The sequence below is a fragment of the Aplidium turbinatum genome, chromosome 4 (genome assembly GCF_918807975.1).
Source record: "Aplidium turbinatum chromosome 4, kaAplTurb1.1, whole genome shotgun sequence".
Classification (NCBI taxonomy): domain Eukaryota; kingdom Metazoa; phylum Chordata; class Ascidiacea; order Aplousobranchia; family Polyclinidae; genus Aplidium; species Aplidium turbinatum.
In genome coordinates this window covers 41559230-41585505 of record NC_137475.1, presented here as the reverse complement: position 1 = coordinate 41585505, position 26276 = coordinate 41559230, and the positions used below count along the sequence as shown (strand labels likewise).

The 26276-nt window shown below is 36.3% G+C and overlaps 2 protein-coding genes across 7 annotated transcripts in view; one reads left to right on the top strand and one right to left on the bottom strand.

Annotated features, from left to right (window-relative positions):
- The window catches only part of LOC145769398 (myelin regulatory factor-like protein), a 41934-nt gene extending 23990 nt beyond the window's left edge, over nt 1-17944 (top strand). For 4 of the 6 annotated variants that reach the window (XM_082581023.1, XM_082581025.1, XM_082581020.1 and 1 more), the window contains exons 6-28: nt 461-625; nt 785-929; nt 2084-2211; nt 2433-2751; nt 3331-3424; nt 4166-4267; nt 5000-5076; nt 6569-6679; nt 7455-7623; nt 8126-8245; nt 8820-8931; nt 9410-9519; nt 10127-10281; nt 10392-10515; nt 10782-10867; nt 11463-11528; nt 12699-12840; nt 13543-13684; nt 14096-14387; nt 14902-15009; nt 15952-16035; nt 16605-16782; nt 17320-17944. In XM_082581023.1, the coding sequence (XP_082437149.1) occupies nt 461-625; nt 785-929; nt 2084-2211; nt 2433-2751; nt 3331-3424; nt 4166-4267; nt 5000-5076; nt 6569-6679; nt 7455-7623; nt 8126-8245; nt 8820-8931; nt 9410-9519; nt 10127-10281; nt 10392-10515; nt 10782-10867; nt 11463-11528; nt 12699-12840; nt 13543-13684; nt 14096-14387; nt 14902-15009; nt 15952-16035; nt 16605-16782; nt 17320-17448 (3158 nt within the window). In that variant the 3' untranslated portion in view covers nt 17449-17944. Of the gene's footprint in view, nt 1-460; nt 626-784; nt 930-2083; nt 2212-2432; nt 2752-3330; nt 3425-4165; nt 4268-4999; nt 5077-6568; nt 6680-7454; nt 7624-8125; nt 8246-8819; nt 8932-9409; nt 9520-10126; nt 10282-10391; nt 10516-10781; nt 10868-11251; nt 11315-11462; nt 11529-12698; nt 12841-13542; nt 13685-14095; nt 14388-14901; nt 15010-15951; nt 16036-16604; nt 16783-17319 lie in introns of all 6 variants that reach the window. The other 2 variants (XM_082581026.1, XM_082581024.1) reach the window with 2 other exon arrangements.
- A 67-nt stretch (nt 17945-18011) lies between these two features.
- Nucleotides 18012-25353, bottom strand: LOC145769399 (tetraspanin-9-like). The gene is made up of 5 exons (XM_082581027.1): nt 25253-25353; nt 24403-24597; nt 23696-23863; nt 20546-20731; nt 18012-18927 (listed from the first exon to the last, which is right to left on the bottom strand). Exons 1-5 carry the CDS (start codon nt 25313-25315, stop codon nt 18862-18864), a joined length of 678 nt encoding a protein of 225 aa, XP_082437153.1. The 5' UTR covers nt 25316-25353; the 3' UTR covers nt 18012-18861.
- Between the last annotated feature and the right edge of the window lie 923 nt (nt 25354-26276).

Genomic DNA, 26276 nt, shown 5'->3' with positions numbered 1-26276 from the left:
CAATGCGCTAAAAATGCCGTTTCTTTGTTCACAAAGTTCTTCGCTTAACTACATCACCTAACTTTACGGCTTACACACAAAGTAAAGCAACTTTTTTAAGTTCAGGGTTTCCAAAACGATATTTAGAAAATATTTTTTCACATACTATTTTCAAATTGGTGTTAATCAACTTAGTTCAAGAAGAAACTAATTATTTATTAGTATCAAAGTTACGTCAAACCTATTTCAAATTAGAGCTGAGCATGGTGTTTCTCAAAGTTTGTAGTCGCAAGGAAAGTTGACTGCAAAGTGAAAGACGTTTTATTGTACCACCAGCAGCAGTGATAGATCGGATTTTTATTAAGATGAAGCAAACTTTTCTCGCTGTGGCTTCTAGTTTCCTATTATAAGTTTATTTGAATAAATGCATCGCTTCACTTCACACTACAAGTACAGTATTATTAACATTCACTATCCACAGCACATCATGACTGTATGCTGCAAGGCTCACAAGGATTTGCTCAAGGAACAAATCAGATTCCAAAAGAACACTACAACAATCCTACTCTCTATGATAAGTCTCCGCCTCACCATATGGGCGTAGACGGAAGATATCACAGCTCTCCTTCTGGAAGTTTTAATGTTGGTAAGAAGAGCTAAAAAATTCTTTTTTGCAGAGTACAGTAAGATAATTCAATTTAGAATTAGTTTTCTATACGATTTTCCCACTTTTATAAATGGTGTTCCAGATTTTTTCAACTTTTCGTTTTAATCATTTTATTGTTATATGTTTTGTTTTTTTTAGTGTCGCATGAGCCACAATATAACACAATGAATGGGTACCACGATATGTACCCTTCGGACCATGCACAATGTATGAGCAGCTTAAGTCCAGGATCGAACACATCAGAGGTATCCATACACAGTAACCAAAGCATGGGATATATGAGGTAAGATAACAAAAATAGAAATCAATAAAATCTTTATTAATCTTTAGAAAGTTGCCATCTTATATTTGGAAAGACACCATTGTAACTTAGGGCAACAATAAAACATCCAAAATGAAATTACATGATATGCAAAATTTGAATATAGACTTAGGCCGATTTCTGTTGTACATTAATCACTTTGATAAATGAAGAGCTTGTTTCCAAAACCGCTTACATCCACTTTCGGTGATTTCGAGAAAACCACGAAAAACGTTTATGACAGTTTCGCTTCTAAGGAATATTAGAATGCTTAGAATCGCCTTTTTATAAAATTAGAAATGTGGATATAAGCGGTTTTGGAAATAAACTGGAGAATAAAAATTGCCAAAATGAAAGAAACCAATTTTTGAAACCATTTTTCCAAGCTGACCACCACTAATTCATCACCACAACCCAAATCCACTTTAAACAAAGCAAAAAAACACAGTTATAAAGCTCAAGTAGGCTACTAAGCACCGTTGGTAAATGCAACAATAGGCTGCAAGCCTACAACACTGCTTATCAGTGTTGCCAGATAGTAGATGCTTCAAACTACCAAACACATTTCAAATTTTTCCAAACTGACCAGAGACTGACTGTCAACTCACCAAAAATGTTTTCCAAAATTCTGCCAACTCAAAATTTTATGCCAACTCAAAAATTCTGCCAAACAACGTAAAATTCTGCCAAATCTCGAATTTGGTAGTGAAATTTACCAAATGGTAACACTGCTGCTTATCACGAAACGATGACGAAAACGGTTTAACAATCAGCGATATGTCACGTGATACAATGGCTTAATATGATTGGTTAATTGTGGATACAAGTGGTTTTGGAAACAAAGTGTGATGGCGCGTAAGCGGTTTTGGAAGAAAACGCAATATTTAGTGTCGAATTTGAAGCAGAAAGAGAAGGTTTTGGAAAAAAAGGAATGGATAGTAGGTACCTATGGTAATACTCTACCTAATGACACTCTAAACTCAATTTTGGTAAAAGTGGCGCCTAAGCGGTTTTGGAACTGGGCTCTTCAAATATAGGCTAAGAACAATGCAAGAATCTGCTTTATTTTTAAAAGTATCAATGTGGGGAGTTATATACAAAATGGCACTGGACATTATACTTTTTTTAAATCTTAGACATCCTGCCAACAAAAAGCGGAAGCACTCTGACTCTCCAAGTACGCAGATGGCTGATCAACTGAATGCTACTTTACTGAACCAACAGTATCATCAAATGATACAGCAACCCATAAAGCGAGAACCAGGTTGGCAGAAACATAAAATCGCTGAATCGATTTAAACGTATGATGACACTTAATCGTATTAGGCTAAACTAAAAACTTATCAATTCAATAAGTTTTTGAACTGGAATTTGTATTTGTTACAATAAATCAAAAAGCTTTTTTTTAATCATTTATTTTTTGGCTGTCTCATGAAAATCTTCAAAATAACTTTCTAAGCGAACCACATATAAACAAAAAAATAGTTTCCCCTCACTCAGGAATGCTGATGTCACCGTGCAGCGGGAATGGAATGGGATTCGTAAATGAAGCTTTTGACGGAAACAACCCCGCACACCTCTCAATGCAACAACAAGCCCAACCATTCTCAATCAGCGGGAGCAATCAGATAGCCGAATCACATAGACAAGATGCGATAATACACAGCAACAGAACTCCTCCCCACGGCGGGGCGATACCTCCTTCTCATTATTCAGAAACCAACAGCGCTTATCAAGTCATAAAATGGTCGCCTTTTGTCAGAGACACTTGGGCCACTCTTCAGGATTCTGCAGGAAAAGAACTGTGAGTTGGAATTTGTAAACTCTGATTACTTCACACATTTGGTACACTGCTGCATACTCAACCGTATTGTATCTTTAATTTGTCTACGATACTACGACGCATGTTACTACAGATGCAACAAAATATACCAATTATTACATAACACCCACATAACAACCTATTGATTCAACGTCTGTAGACGTTGAATCAACGTAAAAATCAGCGATTGATTTGTTGGCCGGGACAGTATTTACAAAAAGTCTAAGCAAACTTCTTTAAATGATGTCACAATGGAAGCAAAATAAAATGATGTCATTGACTCATTTAGTGTGAAGTCATTAGTTATATTTTTGAAATCACAAAATGCCAAATCCTATTCAAGTTTATTTACATCAAACATTGTGTATTGTTAAATGAACTGTAGTTTTATAATTCTCATTCCGAATAGATCAGGACAAAAACTTAACAGTAAACAATTATTGGAGTTTCTCTGTCAAATAATGAAAAATGTACAAAAGATAAAATAAACTGTACTCAAATGTTCGCATAACTTCCAAACGCCACTTTATTGCTGAATACACATTACACAAACCATTTCAGACAAACCGTCTCCTACCGAGTCGACGCTGATAAAGGATTCAATTTCGCGATTTCTGATGACACTTTTGTTTGCCAAAAAAAGAACCATTTCCAAGTAAGTTGCCCTGATCAGAATCATTTTTGTGACGTCTAAGCGAGTTAAATCGTTACAGAAAAATTTAACAGCGTATTTGTGTTGCATAAAAAAAGCATTTTTAAATTAGTTGAAACAAATAAATGAACGGTGACTTTGTGAAAAAATACATTAACTATGGGCATTTAATCATTTATTTCTCCATATAGTTATAATCTTGCCACAGCCTACCTGTACCTAAACTTAAAAAAAAAATACAGTACGATTCATTAGCTTTTTATCACAGTGTACATTCCTTGCTATGTATACTGTAGTTAAAACAAAGATTGTTATGTAACATTCCTGATCTACGTCATTTTCTTATTAATTGGTGGATAGAAAATAATTTCAAGTAACAAAGTCTGTTGCCACAAGAGAATAAATGAAAACAAACCTTGAATATTTCCTCAAGGATTTAAAAGCATAGCGAATATTTTGCTTCCAAAAATGCACAGTTTGTGGATATTTTTACATCAACTACCAGCCCATCAACGAAACTCATATCGATTATGCGGTATTAACCTGATATCGATACATGATAATTATGAAAATAGGCTATAAGTAATCCTGAAAATGAAAATAGGCTGTCCTGGTGGTTGTGTTTACAATTGAAAATATGATTCTAATTTTAAACATAGCAACCGAAGTAATATTCCGCACACGTTCAATTCAAGGTAGCCTACGCATTAAAAATAACATTGCTCATTGGCTTAACCCTTTTAGGTTACCGTGCACATTGGAGTTGTAGGCTACCCTTACTACGTTAAAACTGCACAAGGCCCGAAGCCGCTAGAAGCTTTTCACATCAACTTGTATGGGGTAAAGGTAAGATGTCGAGAAGATATTTGTTAAAAAATACGCAGAAACGTATAACTCTTCAGCGTAATGTGTTTGCATTTCCACAAAACTGCTTCTCTGCCATAGCGTTATGTCCTGATTGCTTGAAAAACAAGATACAACTTTTACAACATAATATGATGGATAATAATTTGAAAAACTCTCAAAGTACCACAAAATTCTTGTTTGTACACAAAACCAGGCGCGGTTAATGTTGTTAAAATGCTCCAGAGTCTAGACTTGCCCGCAGCAAAGTCATTAATCTCCTGCATTAATGCAACTCGTAAAATATGACGAATGTTTACGGCGAAGCATTAAAGCTTTTCAGATGACACATTCCAGTAAATGTTTTGTTGGCACTTGCTATCTGATGTCAAAGTATTCACACTTAAGGTCTGCTTCAAATTGCAAGCACGATTGAGTTGTTGATTAACGGACCTTAATGGCAGAATGACAAACAAGTTGTCAAACAATTTCTGTTCACTTTGTGACCAATTTAATGCAAAGTTTTCTCGCTATCAAGATTTTATGCACCGTCATAAAGACATTTAAACAAAGAATGCATATGTAAGCCTACACATACTCAAACAACATGACCAAATTTTAACGTTAGTCAAAGCAAGATTAGCGCAATTACAGTTACATTACAATTACGATTACAATTACGATTACCAGCGCAAGGTTATTTTCAGTTGATTTATCATTTAAATTTTTTTCCAGTACGAAAGCCAAAACCAAACCATTGCTATCGAACAATCGCAATCGGACAGAAGCAAAAAGTCATTCCACCCCGTCAAGTAAGAATTTATACGTTGTGTAAATGTTACATGCTTGCTATTAGGCTACGTTTTGTAAAAAAAAGTAAATAAAAGTATTTCTTTTTAGTAATATATCATTTATCATTAAGTTCCCTTCTCTCGTTGAGGGTTGGAGGCAAAGAAGCGCCAAGTTTCTCTGCTGTGAGATTTAGTATAATAAGCTGAATGAAACCAGAATTACTTTCAAGAAATAGGCAGTAGTGAAATGAGCGGGATTTCTCAAAAAAAACTTAACAGTAGCTGAGAGTCAAACCAGGATCGCATGGTTGAAAGCGAAGGCTTCACCTCCTGCGCCATCCTATCGCTCACTTAAGAAAAACTGCAATATGTTATAAAAAAACAAGCATATGTTTGCTTCTACAACACATGAACTTTTAAAAGTTATTTTTCTATTTCATGCTACAAGTAATGGATTTTCCAAGAGCTACTCAAATATCATCTGACTCACATATCATATGACTCAAATATTATACAACTCAGATATCATATGACGCAAACAAAGTCGTATGAATTTGAACAGCCTATGAATATGCTTAAAAATTAATACCATTATATTTTTAAAATAATTTAGGTTTACTGTATATTCATGTAGATTTCAGGAAATACTTACATTTTTATGTTGCCATCAATTCAAATCTTTAAATCTATAATAAAACTGAGTAACAAAACTAGGACCACCTGCACCGAAGCTGTGTGATTGGGCCGTTTACTATAATGTGGTAGCGTGACAAAACTGGGCTATGGGTCATGGGTCATATAAGAATAGTGCCACAAAAAACACAAAACTCTTGGAAATGCTATGTTTGATTGATTTGATCTTTATTCTCGGACTCGGAAAGCTTCTTTGGGAGCTTAATGCCTGGCAGTTTTGCATACTTATGGAGTCTTTGAATCACTGACACAGGCCCGATCACCGAGATTGACAGAGTGAAGTTTCCGATAGTTGTTAAGTTGTTACCGAAAAATGATTCTATCCGCTAGATGCTGTTGAATGGAGTGCAGTCCTGAAATGCGTTGCTCAAGCACACACCCCAAGATCCGAACCAGCGCCGCGTGATCTTGAATCAGGCGCGTAACCGCTGAGCTAACGGAGTGGGCTCATGTGATGTCTTAATCTCTGTATAAATTAAACAATGTAGTTCAACCTAAGTCCTTCTTGACATTCATCTACTTATAGTAGGTTTATGGCAAAATTGCGTGTTGAAAACGCATAAGTAATCAACCAAATCTGACTAAAAGTGATTTTAAAATTCAAACATTTTTCATTACATTTTATGTCGTTGCTTCAAATTTTAAAATCAAGTTTGCGAATGCAATCAATCTGCAATAGCAATATCTTCTTTGCAAGAATAGAGCAAACAAAACTGTTAGTTATCGGATTCTTTCGTCGAGCGACCTTTATCACAATTTTTCCACTGAAATGACTGTAAAAAAACTGTGCAAAGACGCTTGTGTTTATTCTTTTCTTTAGGGTCGACCTACCTGGAGATCAGGTTACAAAGGTCACAATTGGGCGCCTGCATTTTAGCGAAACTACTACAAACAATATGCGAAAGAAGGGAAGGCCGAACCCTGATCAAAGGTATGCAATCATGCTAACTGCTACGTATCATAATTACTGTGAAGACAATCCATCTAAATGAAAACTACATTCTGAATTTGAAAGTATAATCTATGCATTGGTGCATCCCTGTAACTGGAACCGAGATCTATCCCTACCTGATATGAACATTTGTATAGGTTTGCTCCAGTCGCTTATGCCGCAACTGTATATTCTGTAGGCAAAAGCACTCGACGCGTACGTTATTACCAGAAATGCATTTTCTTAACGGTAAACGCAAACCAAAATAAAATTTATTGTCATATGAATATGACTTGGTACACTTTTTGTATTTCTATGGTCAATACCTGTAACTATAAGCAGTTAAACTAGTGTTACCGAATATTTCTTAAAAGGTTTTATAACTTAGAAAAAAAATTGCGTCTACATGAGTGGAATAATTCAACAAGCAACATATTTATTTGTAACATATTTTCAGTAGAATTATACGACCAAACTAACAAGCAATATGCCAATAAAAGTTGCAACATTATCAATAAAATTAGCTTTTAAATTTGTGAATATATGTCTTGGTATTGTGCCATAGCTAAAGTGGATGTTGCGCTGGTATATTTAGCGACAAGGGAGCTTGCTTTTTAAGTAAACACCCCGCTTTCTCAATCTTATACATTTCACTCATAAATTTTCTAACTTAAGCTTTCAAAGAATATCTTTTTCTGATGGAACTGATAACATCTAAAAACAATGATTTAAATAATACTCCTGATGTAAATTAACGTTCATTTCACATGGGCAGATATTTCATGTGCATTGTTGCATTGACCGGACAAGCTGAAGGGAAGAATTACACAATAGCCGCGTCGGGCACTGAGAAGATCATTGTCCGAGCCTCGAACCCAGGACAGTTCGACCAAGACGACATCCCATGGCAGAAAAGTCAAATGCCGGACGCTGTCTACCGCAATGTATGCATTTAAATACCCAAACTTTATATGGCACTCCATAATCCGTACATGTTTTGTGCCTAAGAGTGTTTTAACACTGAAAGAAACAAACATAATATAAAAGTAGTCTGAAACATAGGCTACTGACCTAACATAGTAACATTATTGCGTAATATGTATAATCTGCCATTTTATGACATTTGTCACAAGAACAAATTTAGTACTGTATTGTAAGTTAGTTGAAACGGTGATATGTAAATATAAAAATAAAAACAATAAAAATGTTGTTGTTTTATATTTTCAAATAATTTAGTCCTTGAAAGAAATTGCCTCTGTGGCCGTAATTTTTGCTGTGCTTTTAACTTGCTAATTTAACGTAACTTTCTGGTGTTGTATGTAAATGATTGAATCTGATGTTTTCGAACATGTGTTTGTACAACTTGATAAGCTACAATGTGTTAAACTGAAACTTAAACTGGTTCTGTCAACAATGGTGTGAGTGTAAGAACATACGTTTGTTCAGGGCCGTGTTGGAATCTATGTTGACCATCCAGATGAGGCACTGGTCGTACACGGCAATATCAAGTTAACAGGACATTTGATGCAACCATCAGACAAAAGAGCGAAAGAAGCCATTCAAGAGGTATGTACAAAAAAATAATAAGGAGAGTAGGAATTTTTGAAATTAATTTACTTTTTAAGCAAAAAGATATCATTCAACTTTACAAGACGTGGTGACAAACATTTGTTGTTCAATTCAAATCTCTGTATAGTACCATAAATAACTTAGGCTACTGTATTATTATTATTACCATTGTATATCATATAATAACAATTTCAGTTGCAGGTACTGAATTCTTGTAAACTGACAACAAATAAGTCAATAAAACTGTTAATTACATAGTCTGAAAAATAATTTATTTTGTTTAAGATTTACCTTGCCAGTGTTATAAAGTGAACTAGCTGAGTGGTAAGAAATAGCAACTTTCTTTTAAACTATTTTCCAAACAACCACTAAAACACATTTGAAACCATGCAAGGTTCTGGAAAGTTTTTATTTTTTCTATTATTTTGCGTGATGCTGTGTCGCTAATTGTATCTCATATACTTTTACAATTCCTAAAGATAACAGTACGGTACGGAACTAAAAAGTAAAAATATATAAATTTTGTTTTTCAATTGAAGTTTAGCTAGGAGTTTTTTTTTTACTTTTTCAGGTTGATACAAGCACCCAACTAAAAAATGTATCGAACATAAAGATCTGCAAATACCGGTATTCCCCTGAGTACGCCATGTATGCTGGCATTGACACAAATAGAGAAGAAACAGGTGAATATTCCGTCCGCATAACAAGCAAACTTAAAGTAAAGTTTTTTGAAGCTTTCTGCATAGTAAAATCAATGGTTTTCAACCCCTTACGCAACCCCCTAAGAGCAATAAAGTAGCTTTGCGACCCACCATAACCCCAGGCCGAGGAATGGTCGACTATGAAAAAAAAATGTTCTTATACTTTTCTCAGAAAAATAATTGAAAAAGATAGACACTGGATTTTAGCGACCCCACGAAAAAAGGCTCGCGGCCCCCACGGGAGTCGCAAACCCCAAGTTGAAAACCACCGGTATAGATAAACAATCAGAACATCAGAAATTATGTCTCTTTTGAATTCACACTGCAAACCAAAATTCAACTTTGTGTTACCTAGATCTATATTGTTGTTCAAAGAAAACAACACCACAAATTTCACACTTTCCCTTGTTCTTTGTTTCCGCATAACTTGATGATTAATTGATTGATTCTCTCACTACAGGTGTCATTGCTCAAGATTTTCAAAACGTGATGCCTGAAGCAGTGAAAGAAACCGGAGACGTTCAACTTCCAAATGGAGAGGTCATACCCAGCTTTCTCGTGGTGGACAAGGTGAGAGGAACAAACATATCTTTTAAAAATCATTCTTGAGTTGGTCTGATTTGATAAAATTTTAACATTTTTAGCATTCGGATAGATGAAGCATGGTCATCACATCAGGCTGGCTACAGTAGATTAAAGTTTTGGGTTGAATCTACCAACAGTAGACTATTCAAGGATTAAGCAAATCAACTGATTCAATCGTGTATTCCGCGTAGCCTACTAATTTTTTTGTACACCACCCATATTCCACTAGTTTTAATTCCAGATTAATGTTTCATCGATGAAATTTACGCAAACTGATTTTCAATTAACTAATCAGACGATTAACCTAATCGGACACTTAAAAATCCGCTGCTGGTTCATCCAATTCTTAAAGTCTTATTTGATAAAACTGTTTTACAGGTAGGCTGCTCGATTTTTATTGTTATGATAACTAAAAAGAATATTCGAGTTAAGTTTTTTATAGCTACAGATAGAAGTTTGCAAATATGACCATCATAAACACAACCGGTGGCCTTTCTACCACGATGTAGACTGCAGGTGGCGTTATCACTCGGCCCCACAACCAACGATGCATGTGTTGTTCTAAGAAGCCTATTTATTCTTCGTTGTTTAGGATCGCTTGTACATGGAAAATGTTGGGGCAGTCAAAGAGCTTTGTAAACTCACCGGTAACTTTGAATCAAGGATTGATGAATTGGAAAGATGGAACAAAAAACTCACCAAACTAAGGAAATATGACAGCTTCCGATCAAACGCCAGCGCTGTCAGGTAGATTGAAAGACTTTTTTGTGTTGTAATTACCGTGTGGTCGTAAATAAAACCTTAATGTTTACAGCTGTATATGTAGTGAGCTGAGTGTCAACAAATTTACTTTTCAGTGGTTTCACTGGAAGTACCACAAGCTCTCCAAGCGTAAGTCGACAGGGAAGTACGCGACAGCTGCCTCACGTAAAGTCGCGTGATCGACGAAGTCACGTAAACAATAATCAAAGAAGTCAAAAAGTAAGAAAAATTGCAATGAGAAATTATAACTTTTATAAATGTATGTTGGATTGAAATAACTTCCAGCTGGGGCTATAATGGTGTTTGTTCGACTTAGACTAAGTAAAAATGTAAAATTTGCATATTTGATCAAATAGTAATAGAACAATGTTTTTCGGCTGCCCCTGTTGTAGCAAGTACCCCACTCAGCCTTGTGCTGACTGCCAGGTAGAACACTTCTTTTCACATGTTAATAAAACCATGTTGTATAATTATTGTACTTGCAGACACCGCCGTCGGAAAATACCAGTTGCATGAGCAACCGAGTTGTTGTAGTTATGGTCGCCGCCTTGGTTGTTATTATGGCATTCAGGTAGGCTATGCTTAACATATTGTCCAATAAATTTTCTGATGCACTGTATAGTGTTGTAGGGAATGCTATATTCTCCAATAAATTTTCTGATGCACTGTAATGTCGTAGGGAATGTTGTTTAATAAAAAAGTCAAATGCATAAATTTATTTCAAAGTTAGACCTAGCCATATGCTTTAGTAAGAAAACAGTAAACCTGAGACGGATTGATGATACATGCAAAGTGAAAGTCGTCTATATCTATATAAATAAAGCCAATTTGTTCATAGCTATTTATTCCTTCACATCGCAGTATAAAACAATGAATACATATACAGGATGTAATGTTGTATGTAGCCTAAGCTATCTAATATCATTACTTACTAATTTCTTGGCTACTTTTACAGTATCCTAGCCATGTCTTCATTGTTTATTGTGTCAATGTCTCACAAGAACCTCCAACCAACAGGGTAAACTGAAAGCGGTGGTTTATTACTGACTAACCTTGCATGTTTTTTTCTTGTTTTCTTCTCTTTTCTTGCTTACCTGCATGCTGCTCCTGATGTTGCTGATTGATCTCTGATTCTGGATGTCTGAAACACTGCTTCAACGTCACAGTGTAATTTCCATGGCAACTCTCTACATTCTAGAACTCAACTCTGGCAAAAGCTCGGATAACCTTGGGTGGGTAAATCGACGTTTGCTTGACCTCAAGTCAGGGCTGTGGAGTCGGAAAAAGTAGCTTACTCGACTACGATTTCGTTCTTTTTTAAAGGCAAGCTCCAATTTTGACAACAATTTCGACGTTACCATTTCAAATCTCTACACCAACAATAGCCTGGCAAATTGCTCTAAAGCTGAATAAAAAATACTTCTCGATTTAATGTTAGATCGACTCCAAATCCGGATGCTCCAGAATAGTTGGAACCACGACTCCACACTCCATCTTGTATGAATTTGGTTTTCAATAGCAACCAACAAAAAGATAAAATTTAGCTTCAGTAGACTGGGCCTACTAATAATTTTAATTGCGACCTTGGGTAATTTGTAGAGCATCTTAAAAGCTTCTAAATCTCGTGTTTTGTTAGTCGCATCCAGTAGATTCTAATGACGCCACTAGACGATAACTGGTAGCCTACGTAGTTTAGTTGGAACGTTAGTAATTTAGTTTGTTAGTTACACCCGGTAGCTCAAGATTTTGATTAAGTGGTCCTGCCAAAAAACATGTTTTTTGGCAGGACCAACTTTTTCAGGTAACTAGTAACTTTTTCTAGTAACTAGTAACTAGTTTTTCTGGTAACTTTTAACTAGTAACTAGTAACAGTTTTTTTGATTAAGTGTCCTGCCAAAAACACAGCTGCATGCTTTTAAGCGGTGTCGAACCGGTGCAACCGGTGCCCTTTCGATTACATTTCCAGGGCTCTCACCACTCGGCTATGCAGCCGACTTTTTTTGTAAGTTGTAATTAAATGAGTGAATTAATTTCGCTTCGCGTGCTAAATCTATAGTAGGCCTTGGTGATGACGAAATCTAAACACTGCTTGCTTACAAATGCATCGCGAAGGACAGCACATTTGGGTGTTTATGAAGTCTATTGCGTTTCTACAACAGCGTTGGATTACTTGAATCCCAGTTTTGACAAGCTTTAATGCATTTTTAGCTCCGTCATTTTTGCTTTCTTTTAACAAACGTTCCAAGGAATAAAAAAAATGTATTGAAACTGTCTCTTTCAATATGAAAGCTCTTCATGTTTATTGTAGAAAAAAAAATCTTCCTAATATCTTTCTCCAGCTTCGCAATAACTTTGGTAAAAGTTTAATTCAAGTTCAAAACTCGTTTATCTTTTTGTTTCAGGGCAAAGGAAGATCATTCAAACACATCCACTCAGACCACGGCAATCAGCACCACTGGATCTCCGAAACACATGCTCCCTCCCCCTGATGTAAAGTACTGCCCTAAACAAGAACAAGAAGCAAGACTTTGCTCGAGCGATTCTGTAAGTGCTAGCCAGACCAATCTCAATTTATTTGAAGAATGGTTTTGGTTTTGAATTTTTATCCTCGAAATGACAAAGCCTTGATAGGTTATTCCTGGTAGTTTCGCATACTTGTAGAGGCTCTTGATACAGGGCCGGTTATTGAGATATTGGCAGAGTAAAGTTTTCCGATTGTTGAAGTGTTGTTGCCAGGGAATTAATCCATTCACTAGATGCCACTGAATGGAGAGTAGTGCTGAAATGCGTTGCTCAAACGTACACCCTGAGAGTTGAACCAGCGCCGCGTGATCTTGAGCTGTGCGCGTAACCACTGAGCTAACAGGGCGTACAGAATAAAAGCGATAGCCTACAATAAAAAAAATTAGGAGCGTAAATGCAGGCACTAGTCTCATGTTCAGCAAACATTCCGAAAGCTAAACTTTTTTCATCTTCATCTCTATTGAATTTTAAGTGCTGCTGTTTTCATTCAAGCATTGAAGATGAAAACAGTTTAGTTTTGGAAACGTTTGGTGAAAATAGCCTAAGTTTAGTATTCACATTTTGAGCTTTTTAATTTTGATTACAAGCGTTTAATGGGTGAAAAAATGCATTTTTATTTTTATACTCTGAAAAAGACAATAATGTAGCCTAACTGTAAAAGTTTATCCAACTAGCTTGTATGAAATTAACTCACGATAAATTGATTTTCGTTGCGTTAAACAGGTGTTTTGCTGTGCAACGGATATTAGAGGCATTCAATTAGCTCCAGAGCTGTGCATAAAAACTCTGACTGTTAAAAGTTTACCAGGGATTTTTTTTCCGCCAACTACAACACTACCTATAATACCTAATGGTAGAAACAATGGTAAGTTCACTACTTCGACTGCTTTCTGTGTTTTTGTATTTCAATTTTATTTTAGCAGTAATTCTAAATCTGAAATTTTGGATTATGAAGGTTGATTAATTTTATCATCTACTTTTAAGGTTTTTAAAAAGAGTTGTGCATCTCCATTGTTTTTTCTACATTTTTGTATTGACGATGTAGTTGGTTAAATCTTTCACTTTGGTAAAGATAGAGCTTGTAGTAGAATGATAATAGTAGAATGATACATTCTTTTGATACAAGTTAATTCAGCAGTGCGGTTACCAAACTCACTGTGAAAGCTAATACAGCATTGGTTCTCAACGTTTTTGTCTTGGCAGATCGCTTTTGAATAAATATGTAAAATACGTGACTGGAAATTCACTATTTAACTAACTTCGATGACATATGTAGAGTGGACTACAGAAAAGATGTCGATAAAACAAGTGAATGCTGTTTTGAAGCAACAGGAACATGAGAAGGCAATTCGCAAATCAAAATATTTAAAGCTACATCCTGGATTTGCGAAAGATAAACACAGTGACATCGGTGATGTTGAAGACATCAATAATGTGAAGAAAACAAAACTGTCCTTGCCAAAAATCAATGTACCACAACCGAGAAATGGTCTCCACACCGAAAAGCAAATAGATGATGGGGTGGATATGATCGCCGAATCACCAAGACAAGTCCATTCCGTCAGAAAGTAAGCATTTATTGGTTTGGTTTTGAATCTTTATCCTCGGAATGACAAACCCTTGATAGGTTATTCCTGGTAGTTTCGCATACTTGTAGAGGCTGTTGACGCAGGTGCGGTTACCGAGATTGCCAGAGTGAAGTTTTCCGATTGTTGAAGTGTTGTTGTGGGGGAATTATTCCATTCACTAGGTGCCGCTGAATGGAGAGCAGTCCTGACAATCTGACATGCGTTGCTCAAGCGCACACCCTGAGAGTCGAACCAGCGCCGCGTGATCTTGAGCCGGGCGCGTAACCATTGAGCTAAATGAGCTAACCATTGAGCGTAACCATAGAGGTAATGGGGTGGATGACCATCATTAAAACTGTACAGTGTACAGTACAATCGAAGCTAGTGGAAACACAAATGATTCGCAAACAGTCGGTGTCCGTGCAGCCATGAGGCTTTATGAAAATTGGCAATTATGATTAAAAACGTGTTAGAATAAAACACTGGTTAGCATTGGCATTATTCTGTTTTGTAGGCGAGAAATTGTGGATGGTGCGACAGTCATCTCGCCCCAAGATATCACACTGATGGAACCAAACACCACCCTGCATAGTGACTCAAATGATACCCCCTACCTTGCATGGTGAGACGATTATACAAAAATATTTAGTGTGTATTCGTTCCAACTAAACTACGTAGACTACCAGTTATCGTTTAGTGGCGTCATTGAAATCTAAATATGTTTATAGAAAGCTTATTTATATTGTGTAGTTAGCGTTGCACTGCAGAATTATCATAAGACCTGTAGCTACAATAAGCAGCATTTGGTTTGACTCTGCAGTTTCTGTCGTCATTCGTAAATATCGACAATCGATTAGCAAATTGGACAGCTTCCTTTTTTGTTCAATCTTGGAGCAGTCCAATGATAGATAATAAATTAACTGGTCAGGTAGTAAAATATGCAAGCATAAAACCAAGCTTATATGGTTGGCTATTTGTTGCATCTTACCGCACAGAGGCAGCGATGGCCTTATACTTCAAAGTAGCCTGCAGTAGACATTGAAAGGTGTTTATATAATTTTTTTTTCTGTCCTTTGGACCAGGGCTGCAGTTTGTCACCGATGCAAAAGCAATGCTCCCAAGTTTTTAAATTTTTTATATTTTCTTCATAACTCAATATAAAATATCATAATTTTTCGAGTAGGCCTAGCCTGTAATATTTTTATTGTCCTTAAAGTTAAGCATATCTTAAAATCAAAGACAGTAGGCCAAAGTTATTCATAAAAAATCAGTTGAACTCCACTATGACAAAAACCAAAACCAAAACTTGCGTGGAATACGATTTGCACTTCAGCCTTTTATAAGTATATTACATAAGTTATTATTGAAAGAAGACTAGTTATTATTTGAACCATTTTCATTATTCTTGTATCATTTGCAAACTTTTGCAAAGTTATGATCTTATTATTATCATTATAGCCTATCAATCATTACAAAAATCTTTTTTTATAAAACGTACTTAAAAAGACAACTTATTAAACGCATTTTTTCTGCGTTTTATAATTGTGATCTTTTTTTATTTCAGTGAACGTGACCGAAGCAATTTCACATTCAATATACCTATCTCGCCAATGACGCCAGCAAATTTGGCAATCAATCTCCGTTTCAGGTAAATTGACATCTACCCAGAGTATTCTCATGACATTCTTCTGCAGTTTAATATTGTAATGCAGTGATTCCAAAACTAAGGATCGCGACCCCAAAAGGGGTCTCAAATCGTAATTTTAGAATTGCCAAGCAAATTAAAAATAGGCTCACACTTGATAGTTCATTCACTAAACTATGCCCACTAAGGCGTCCCATAGGAATTTGCTTTCTGAAATGGGATCGCAAAAAAGTTAGCAGTACAGCGCCATTAACAGCAGATTAACTACAAAGGTTCCGGTTAACTATCTGTTTTCACTGTAAAATTACTTCTCTACTAAAATTATGCTGTGGTTTAAATTTTTATGTTATTGATATTCTTCGAAAATTTGCCAGTGGCTGAGTGTATAAAAGGCCTGCTCGGTTTGATGATAAGATTTCTTTTAAACGCATGTTTTTTGAAATTTTTTTTAAAGTTTTCGTCTGAGATGCCTTTACCAAAGGGTGCTAAGCGTTATTAAGTAAAAAGTATCATTTTTTTTACAACATTTTCTACACTTTCTTTCATAACCATGAAACTATTGTCATCAACAGATTCAGCAAACCTGCTAATGTGATACTCTGTGCCATGAAAATGCAAAGTGATTGCCCAGAAAGCCAGCGCATTGGAAACAGGATCGAGGAAGGGGAGCATGAAAGAGGGCTAGATGTCGACTTTCCTCTGTACTTCAGTAGCTACGTTATGGCTGAATACAAGTTCAGAGTTACAACGGTAAGGGATTAATCGTTTGTCTTGTCAAATTTTAGATCATCCTTGGCTTGGGTCAACTTATGCTTGTAACTTACATTTGGTATCTTTACAATATCTTGCACAAAAAGATAATAAAAAAGTGAAATAAATCAAATAAAATCTGATCCACAGGCCTCAGCATATTTTTAACCACAAATTTTGAAAGTTTGCAATAATATAGGCTATAAGTGTAATCCAATTTAATTAAGACTTGTCGTTAATTTCTTGATTGTTTCTGCTCTAATACAGCAGTTCATTTCTTATGATTCAAAATTTTGACAACAAAACCAAAAGCTTATCCATATTCGCAAAGGTATAGAAAGTCAATTTTTTTTTAAGATGTTGCAATCGTGCCAAATTTTTTTAACTTAATAACTTATTGCGGTCCCAAGCACGTTTTAACCATCGCGTTTTGTTGGTTCTACCTTTTTCTTGTCCTTTGCTATGCGCTTTTTTGTGTTATGGTTAAAAATAAAAGCAACTGAACTGCAGTTGATATAATAAGACCTTTGTTTTTAGGCGGAAGATCCTCCTCTGTCGATTTGTTCATCTCCAGATAGTAGCGTGGGGATGAAGTACTATGAATACCTTTTCCATTTCTATCGCCATTGCAAGGACTCACAGTACCACGCCAGTGAGAACAATTGACGTTGAAACAACGTTGTAGGTCAAGCAAGGGGAATATTGCTGAGGATAAATAATAATGACAAAATACGTCACGATGATGACGTCAGTTCGCGAAAGTTCCTGAGAAGCTTTTATAACTGCCCAGGAATTTGCACGGTATTTTTATTTTCGTTGAAGGTGCAATATTATTATTATGAATAGTCATAGACTTGTGCCAAGAGGACAAATATAAGCCACGAAAAGATTTTGTTTACTTTGTATGTTTTTGTTTGTAAATCCAATATCTCGCACGGTGGATTAAGTTGATATCGCTTTTAAGCTTGACAGGAGCCGAGCTTGTCCGTAATTTTCTATGAGTTTAGTTCTGTCATGTGAGATGCGGCGTCACAGTGTATATTTGTAAATAAAGTTTGCTTTATTGCATTAAATCTTGAATAGCATATTCAAATTACAAAATGAACGCATATGTACAAAATATACTTCTGCTCGTCAAATACACTTGGTTTGTACACTTCTATTATTACGGTGGTCATATGATGTAATGTGAAGATTTTAAAGGAAACCCAATAAGCCATTTTGCTAGTGGCGAATCCAGGGGGGGTCAGTGGCAGATCTAGGGGAATCAATGGCGAATCTAAAGGGGTCGATTGAGGCCTCTCTAAAACATAGAAAACTTACTTTATTCACGGCGTATGTGCTAAGTTAAATTAATGTAGACCTACACATCATTATGTTTCCTCGAAATCGCACATAAGGCTCCCCGTTAGATCTACTATCTTTCGCAAGTCAGAAAAAAGCCACTGCTGTGCAAATAATTCAAAGCAATGCTGTAATGATACATCTGATATGAGGCAATGAAATATTATTAAATTATATAAAATGATCAATAATTTAATAATATATTAATATAGCAAGCAAATCAATAGTTTTTCTCCTAGAGTCAATTTTAATATAATTATTATACTTTAATCATGCTAAAATGTAATAATATGTTTGATATGGCTATATATCCACCACCATCACATATGCTCATAGACATTCTGTGTTATGGTTAAAAATAAAAGCAACTGAACTACAGTTGATATAATAAGACCTTTGTTATATCAACTCATGTTGTGAAATATGCTGTTGGTAGGCCTAACCGAAAAAACGAAATTATTTAAATATGTAATATTAAAGCAATGTACACGTGAAATAGACGATGATACTAATGTTTATCACAAAACAGTATCCCAGGCAACAAAATCTGTCGTTTTACATTGATTCAACGTCTGCAGACGTTGAATCAATGTAAAAGGACGGATTTTGTTGCCTGCGATTTTCGTCAAATGACAGTCATGAGATTCCTCAAAACCTCACAATTCGAAGTCATTGACCTGGCAAATTTTTTCATCATTTTGATGTAGATCTTTTTGCATGGTCATGAGTTTGTAGTTAGACCTTTTCGTAGTTCTGACCAATTTTTTGATAGAGGCAGCATGAAAAGATCATTGCAAGCACCTAAAAATAAACACAAATGTTTCTGCAGATCTTTTTTGCAAAAAAAGCATTAGCCTATACTCTATGGCAGGTCAGGCAACGCTAAAAGAGCTGATAGAGTAAGGCAGTTCAGTTTTCGCGGGCCACCAAATTTAATGCATGATAAAAGCGAATTGATCACAAGATCTTCGAAGTGATAATTTCCGCTTATGTCAGCGTTTTGCACGTTAGATGCGACCAAACTAGAAAAGTTGCCCTTCTCAGATCGTTTCAACGTCTAGCGACGTTAAAACGACGTAAAAAATAGTTTTTGCTGCCAGCGGGCGTCTTTTTCATGAGGGAAATTTATATCAGGTAATGACTTCGTCTTCTTGTCTAGCGTGGCCTCCAGCTTTAAAGGAATTTAACAAACCAATGGATTCATTTGAGTTGGCAACTCTAAAAGCGCTTAATTTAGGCTCCAACAAGTAGGTTTTTTTCAGACCGTAAAGCTTTGGATGATGACTGAAAAAAAAACAATTTCAAGGTGTATTGGTTATTTGTTTGAGTCGTTACTAAAAGGTAATAATTAACATTGACAAGAAATCCAGTCTGGTATTTTTGGACTCAAGCCGGGATAACTTTTGTGCCCCAAAAAGTTAAAGAAAGCACTGCAAATATTTTTTCCACAGTGCATTTTCATCAAAAACATAGTTGTCAGGCCTTGGGTCAAGCTTACGTAGGTCAGGCTTGCGTGCTTCAGGTTTACGTGGGTCATGCTTAACGCCTGCGAACTGACGTCGGCCGCTTTCGTTCGGACATGTACAAGTGGGGCCTGGCTCCTTCATCAGAATGCGAGTGTGGTGCCTCGGAACAGATCGCAGACCATGTCATCCACCACTGCCTAACATACCGGCCTCCACACGGTGCGCATGGTCTGAGGGTCCTGGACGACGAGACTGCTAAGTGGCTGAAGATTTCCTACCCTCCAATCTAGCCTGGAAAGATCGCTCATACGCCATCATCATCATCATCATCATCAAAAACATTTTCGGAAACTATTCCTGATTTTTAGAAGACCACCAATACACTTCTTTCCTCGGTGATTTTACAGGCACTTTTTCTCCGAAGCTGTTTTTCTAAATACTTGCTTGAAAAGGTGTTTTACTTTAAGGGCTAGAGGATGTCATTCGCCTGAGCGAAATTAGCCTCTCAATGCCCCTGGCTAAGGGAGCAAAATGAGTTTTAAGTCACCTACAAAATTTTCTCTTGGAAAGTTTGAGTTAAACATGCGTCTTAATATTTCAACATGTTTACATAAGAAAATTGTTCAGATGCTGAAAGGCAAATAGCATTAAAAAACGTCAAATCAAGCATTGTAAGCTCATCCACCACTGACAACAGATTTAAATTTGCAATTTTTTTTCATCAAAGCAAACTGTTGCATAAGCAGTACATTATGTCGTATTGAAAAATGAGTACACAAAGATACGTTCGCAGACAAGCAGGTGATACACTTAGAAACAATTCAGACTAAGATGATATTTTTTCTGTAAAGAGACCTTCGGACAAACCTCCAGAAACAAATAAACTCCATTTTCTAACATAGTTCAAAAACAACACTAAGCTGTCGGTTTTCTCAAAACCTAAAAAACTTTACCTCAATTATGAGCACAACAACGGTGGCACCACCAACCACTGAAAAGTATCGATTTATTTTTGCTTCGCAGCCAACTGGGAATATACTTGACGAGCCTAGAGTGCACAGCTCGTTTATTTTGTTGCAACAGGAACCTGGAATTTGGAAATCCCAATCGCTTGAGTTGATGAATCCACAGCAGCTGAACTGTGGAGTTATAATAGAAATTTTATTATCTGTTGTTAATTAAGATTTTATTTGTTGTAACTCTACAACTGCAGAGGTATTTTAGCGACAAGGCTCAGTGAAAAGTGAGGAGGCAACGTCGCAAGTGAGTTTGATAACGCAGGTCACCAGACCACTTGGCATGCGACAACTCAGCAAGTGCTTTAACTCACCAAGTACATTTCACCAACTGTTCAAGTCAGCAAATAAGATTTACTTGCTCACTTTGGACTGACTTGATCATCGCTTGTCAAAGTAAATTTTTTGGCTTGTATCATGCCAAGCTTCGGCTTGCTCAGTTGCTACTTGCTCAGTTAAATCATTTGCAATTTTAGCCACTTGTTGAAAAGTTGCTAGCTCAGTTGTCAGTTACTTAAAACACTGGAAGCCCTGACCGGTCATTTTTGACCGGTTTTGAGTTTTGGCGCTTCATATTTTTGGCGTTCTTGCGATTTGCTTGGTCATACTCCTTGAGTTTTCCTAACTTTTAATAAAGTTTTAGTAGCTGTAATAATTTTTCACTGGAACTTTCGCAAACAGATCATTCACACATCTACCTACAAGGCCTGACCGGTCAAAAATGACCGGTGCGTGATAAGAAGATTTCTAATGTTTGAACAATGTTTGTTTGTATATCTTGTACATCTTTGTATGTCTTTGTACGAATATCAATGTTTGAACTAAAATAAAGAATACACGGTAAAGGAAAGCGTTTCATACAACCGGTCAAAAATGACCACAATCGTCCTTATAGCCTAAGTAGGCAAATATTTCAGGGCTTCTAGTGTTTTAATATATTGTTTTCTTTGTATTTGTCCTTCTAAAAAACACGAAAAAATGATTGCCCGGTTGTTTCATATCAATGTTTGAACTAAAATAAAGAAAAAACGGTAAAAAAACGCGCTTCATACAACCGGTCAAAAATGACCGCAATCGTCCTTATAGGTAGGGAAATATTTCAGGGCTTCTTGTGTTAACCGCTAGTTGCTCAGTTCACAACTGTTGACTTGCAGAAGACCAGATAACCAAACAGTATTATTAGTGAGTGTTTTTGAGATAACACAGTCTGTGTAATCTCAACAGTTAACAGTAAATACAGAATAAGAATGTTCATCATTAGGTTGTAACATGTAGCCTACCATGTTTTTAACCAACAAATTTGTATTTTAACATTTAACCGAAACTTATCAGAATTGCAAAATGCATTTCAACGATGCAAATTCAAAACCTAAATTCTGTTCTCACGAACTTTGGTCACGCTTCCTGTTTAACAAATGCCACTCTCACGGAATTTAGCTCACCACATCTGTATTTCTAAAGCGACATAAGTATGTAATCGGTTTCGCTTTCATAACTCTCACGATAGGCTATTACTGATAAAAAGGTACTACCGGTATATTATGAAATAACAGGCAGCAGCGCCCGATTGTTTAGCGCGTTGGGCTCGCAGTCGAGAGCCTGCATGTTCGACTCCAGCCACACGCAATTGCTGTTGTTTCTCTGGGCAAGAAACTTTTACGATAATTGCCTCTACCCAGTGATCGATTTCGAGTAATGGGTGGTACCAAATTTAAGTCATAAGTAGAGTAGACAACCGGAAACAGACATTGCCGTCGGCTGCAGCGTGGGTCAGGTGTAAGTTGGAAGGCGTACACCGATGCATCAAGTCTGCTTTCCCGCAATGCAGGATAAAGATAAACAAACAAACAAACAAACAACCGGGTAATTGATAAATGCTCACACTCAGAAACACTCAGAGAAAGAGAACAGACTGAACAAAACTCAGAAATGGACTGTGAAACGAGAAGGTTAAATTCACGACGGGAAAATGTCGCTCTTCTGACACCCTTCGCAATAAACTGAATTGGTTAAACATATTTCTCAATTTTCCGAATAGCAAAATTGTAACTTTGATTAATAATAAATATAATATTTAATATTACATGTAACTTGTTTAATTTTTGTAGGTAGCCTAATCATACTCCTAGACAAAAAGCCTAAATTGTCCTTATAATAACCAAAAGACAGCGTGTCAGATAGCTAAAACCCTACAAGGTCTTATCGTTGCTGCAGCAGAATGTGCATCAACGGGGGTTATTTGTTTCCAAAATGGCAATTTGTTGCTAAATTGAGTCCGGTCCATGTCTGAATGTTTATCAGGCATTCAATTATAAAAGAGTTTGTTGCGTTCTTTTGGTGACTGCTTTGCTCGTAAACGGGTAGTTTTTCCCTGTCTCCAGCTGTTCCCGACAATGGTTCACCAAATCAAACGTCATATAAAACCGTTCAGGTGTACTGAATCTTAGCGTATTACGTCATGGAATTTTTCCTAAAAAATGAGCCAAGATTGCACCATCGTTCGTAAGACATGTATCACACCTGTTGAGAATTGCTTCACAATGTTTCACTATTACGTCACAGTAACTGCGTACGTGAGTTTGAGATATCGTAATTTATTCTAGTCATTCGTAAAATGGTTGCTTGAAAGTTGGTCGCATATTTAACTGTTTGCTTAGTGCTTGCCAGCTGGACGAAAATTCCGTCTTTATCTAAGTAGTTTGTTGTAGTGACAAGTTTTTAGTGGTGTACGGTGTTGCACCCAATTTCGACAGCCAGGTGGCTAATTTTACAGAAGTACAACTTTGAATAGACGTTTTCAAACGAGTGTTTCTTTTCGGTCATTACATACAGACGAACGGATCCGGGAACTTTATGTTACAATTTTCCCACGAAGAGATTATGGTTTACCGCTGTGACCACCAGCCCTTTTGATAAAGTCAGTTGTGCTGACTGACAAAACGTCAGAAATTGAGTTGGTTTTCATTTTTAAGAAATTTTGATAGCTTATTCTACAATATACAGTGTGCAGTCACCAGAAGAACGTCAGAAATTACGGTACTTCATTACAATTACAGTCTATGAGCAGCTTTGCAATGCATTAATCACCGTGCTTTGTATCGAATTCCAAGCAATTAATTCAGGGGTGTTTGGTCCAGTTACGTTTGTGCTGTCAATACTTCTAAGAGCGATTGTTTGAGCTTCTGGGGCTGCTACAAATACGATGATCATCACAGCAAACTCGATAAAAAACAAAATCAACACCATCACGAAGAACTGCAAAATGAAAGTGAATTTAAACGTAGTAGGTTGCTATTTTCTTCGATAGGCAGAAGTTACTCAGTTGATAACGCTTTGTAAGAGTAACTAAGCATTTCTGATACATCGTAAATAGGCTAATAATCTACCTGAATTATTTTATAAATTTCTTTTTTTATTGAAAGCCAAAGTTGATATTCATAAAACAATTTAAATCAAATATAGTTATTACTCTCTAAACTTATTACTCATTAGTCAATGCTATTAATTACTATTATTAATCATAAAACAATTTATATTTTTTGTAAATATTGGATCACTTTTATTTGTTAGCTTTAAGGAACTACACCCTGTCGTTTGTGACTAAAATGAAAGATTGGTCTTTTTTAACTGCAAACAATGCAACAGGTTGAGGATAACTCTACATGCAAAACTACGAGGAATAACCTATCAAGGCTTTATCAGTCCGAGGATAAAGATTCTAAACTAACCAACCATTGGCGATTTGTCACGACAAACTATTGTTTATAAAAAATAAACTATTTTTTTCATCGTACCGTTCCAAGCATGCATCTGCTATCATTCTTTGCTCCACAGCATCCAAAAAATCCAGCTACTATAAGAACAAGTCCAACAATAATGAGAAGGATCAATGAGTTTGTATATGACGGATTGGAAGATATAATGACTTCAAAACTTCCTCCGCTTACGTAAGCCCATATTGCAATAACAAATATTGTGATTCCTGAAAGCTAGAAAGGTAGTTAAGATAAGCATGGAATAGTTGCAGCTGTCGGTTACACAACTTTTTCCAAAAACATCCACCCATCTTATCCAAACACTCAACGAGATGTTCTCGCAATGTTAAGATAACAGATAGCACGATTTTTGAGAAACAAATTCAGTGCATCAACGCGTTTAATAACACAGTTTTAAAGCTGGGCTACAGATAACCAACAACCAAACAGTAGTCCTATAGCCTATACTCTTTTTCAGTTTTCTATATTGTAGCCGAGGTGAATCAAGACCTACTTGTTTCTGAATGGTTGTTTAGTTAATAGCATGCTAGCTACTGCATGATATGAAATGTTTAAGGTATCGTAGGGTGTTAACTTTTTTGTAGCAAAAATACTTTTGCTCTTGTACATATACAATATGTAAATAAACATGTAATGTAAATGCCCTCAGTCAAAAACTTATCAAGTTTGCGTGCAATCTTTCAATGAAACCTATTGAGATGACTTCCCAGCAGACCAGTAGACGATGTGGTAGCCTACGTAGCCCATAAGGCCAAAAGTGACATAAGTTGTGATTAAGGATCACATTTTTATTTATTTTTTTAAAAGTTATTTTGTTTAAAAAAAATTCTAGAAATTCATTAATACAAATATTGTATGAAATACTTACTAATACAATTAAATTGAAGAAGAACATCAAGTATTTCAGAAAATTGTAACCGCAGCCGTTCATATTTGTTTCTTTTTTTTTGACGTTACAAATTGAAACTAATACCTGCAAAACCACAACACAGCAGTAGCCTATTAGCTGGTTGTAAAGGTGATCCCATACTTGATTCAAGTGTTGGGTATGAGAAGATAAGGTTTTCATTGTACTAAGCCTTCGACACTAAGGAGAGTAGGGGGCCAGTTCCTTTCTCTCGGCCGCCTTTCCTGCAGCAATTATACCCACCCAATTTATTACACTCTGGGTAGAGGTGAGCGGTGTTTTCAGCAACCAGCTGAAGCCGGGAGTCGAACTAGGTTTGCATAATTGGAAAGCCAACGCCTTATCCGCTGCGCCATCCCACCGGTTGTAGCATAAGCTCAATTAAAGCTTCAAAATTTAATGTAATTCACTCTCTAGAGTCGATATGCAGTCTACCTGTAATAATGCATGAATTGAGTCATTATTATGTGTTGGAGGTAGGCTATGTTGGAGGTGGGCTATGTTGGAGGTAGGCTATGTTGGAGGTAGGCTATAGTCGAGTGATAGCCTTGAAGCAAGCATGGTATGACATCGGTTAGAAACCACTCGTCCATAGAAGTCAGTACACCTATTCTTTGGCAAGACACTTAATGACATGGCAAGCAGACACTTAAAAAATCGCTTTTCTGGCTATCCTGTTCGTTTAATCTGAGTATCCAATCACTGGGCATAAGCATAAGCCTGGAATACGACAGAAACTAGGCTAAAAGGAAAATGTTTACTAAATTAGAAAATGTAAGACGTCAGTTACGCTAAAGCAGTGGTGCTCGCGATAAGATAAAATTACGTGATGTTTAATGCAAAATGTTTCTCTGTTTAAGTATCCATTTCAAATTAAGCTTTTCATTGAAAATTTTTGGATTAGTTTCAACAACGCTTTGGGCTATACAGCAAAATATTTAAGTCAGCCCTTGTCAAGTAAAATAACTATAGGCTACATATCTGA

What these genes read in the sequence shown, in the direction of transcription:
- LOC145769399 (XM_082581027.1), bottom strand. Translation starts at nt 25,315, where the DNA reads ATGAACGGCTGCGGTTACAATTTTCTGAAATACTTGATGTTCTTCTTC. An exon ending in GCAGATGCATGCTTGGAACG is followed by an intron (nt 23,864 to 24,402) that starts GTACGATGAAAA and finishes TTCATTTTGCAG; the next exon opens with TTCTTCGTGATGGTGTTGAT. An exon ending in TTGTTGTGCTCATAATTGAG is followed by an intron (nt 18,928 to 20,545) that starts GTAAAGTTTTTT and finishes GTTTATTTTTAG; the next exon opens with GTGCTTGCAATGATCTTTTC.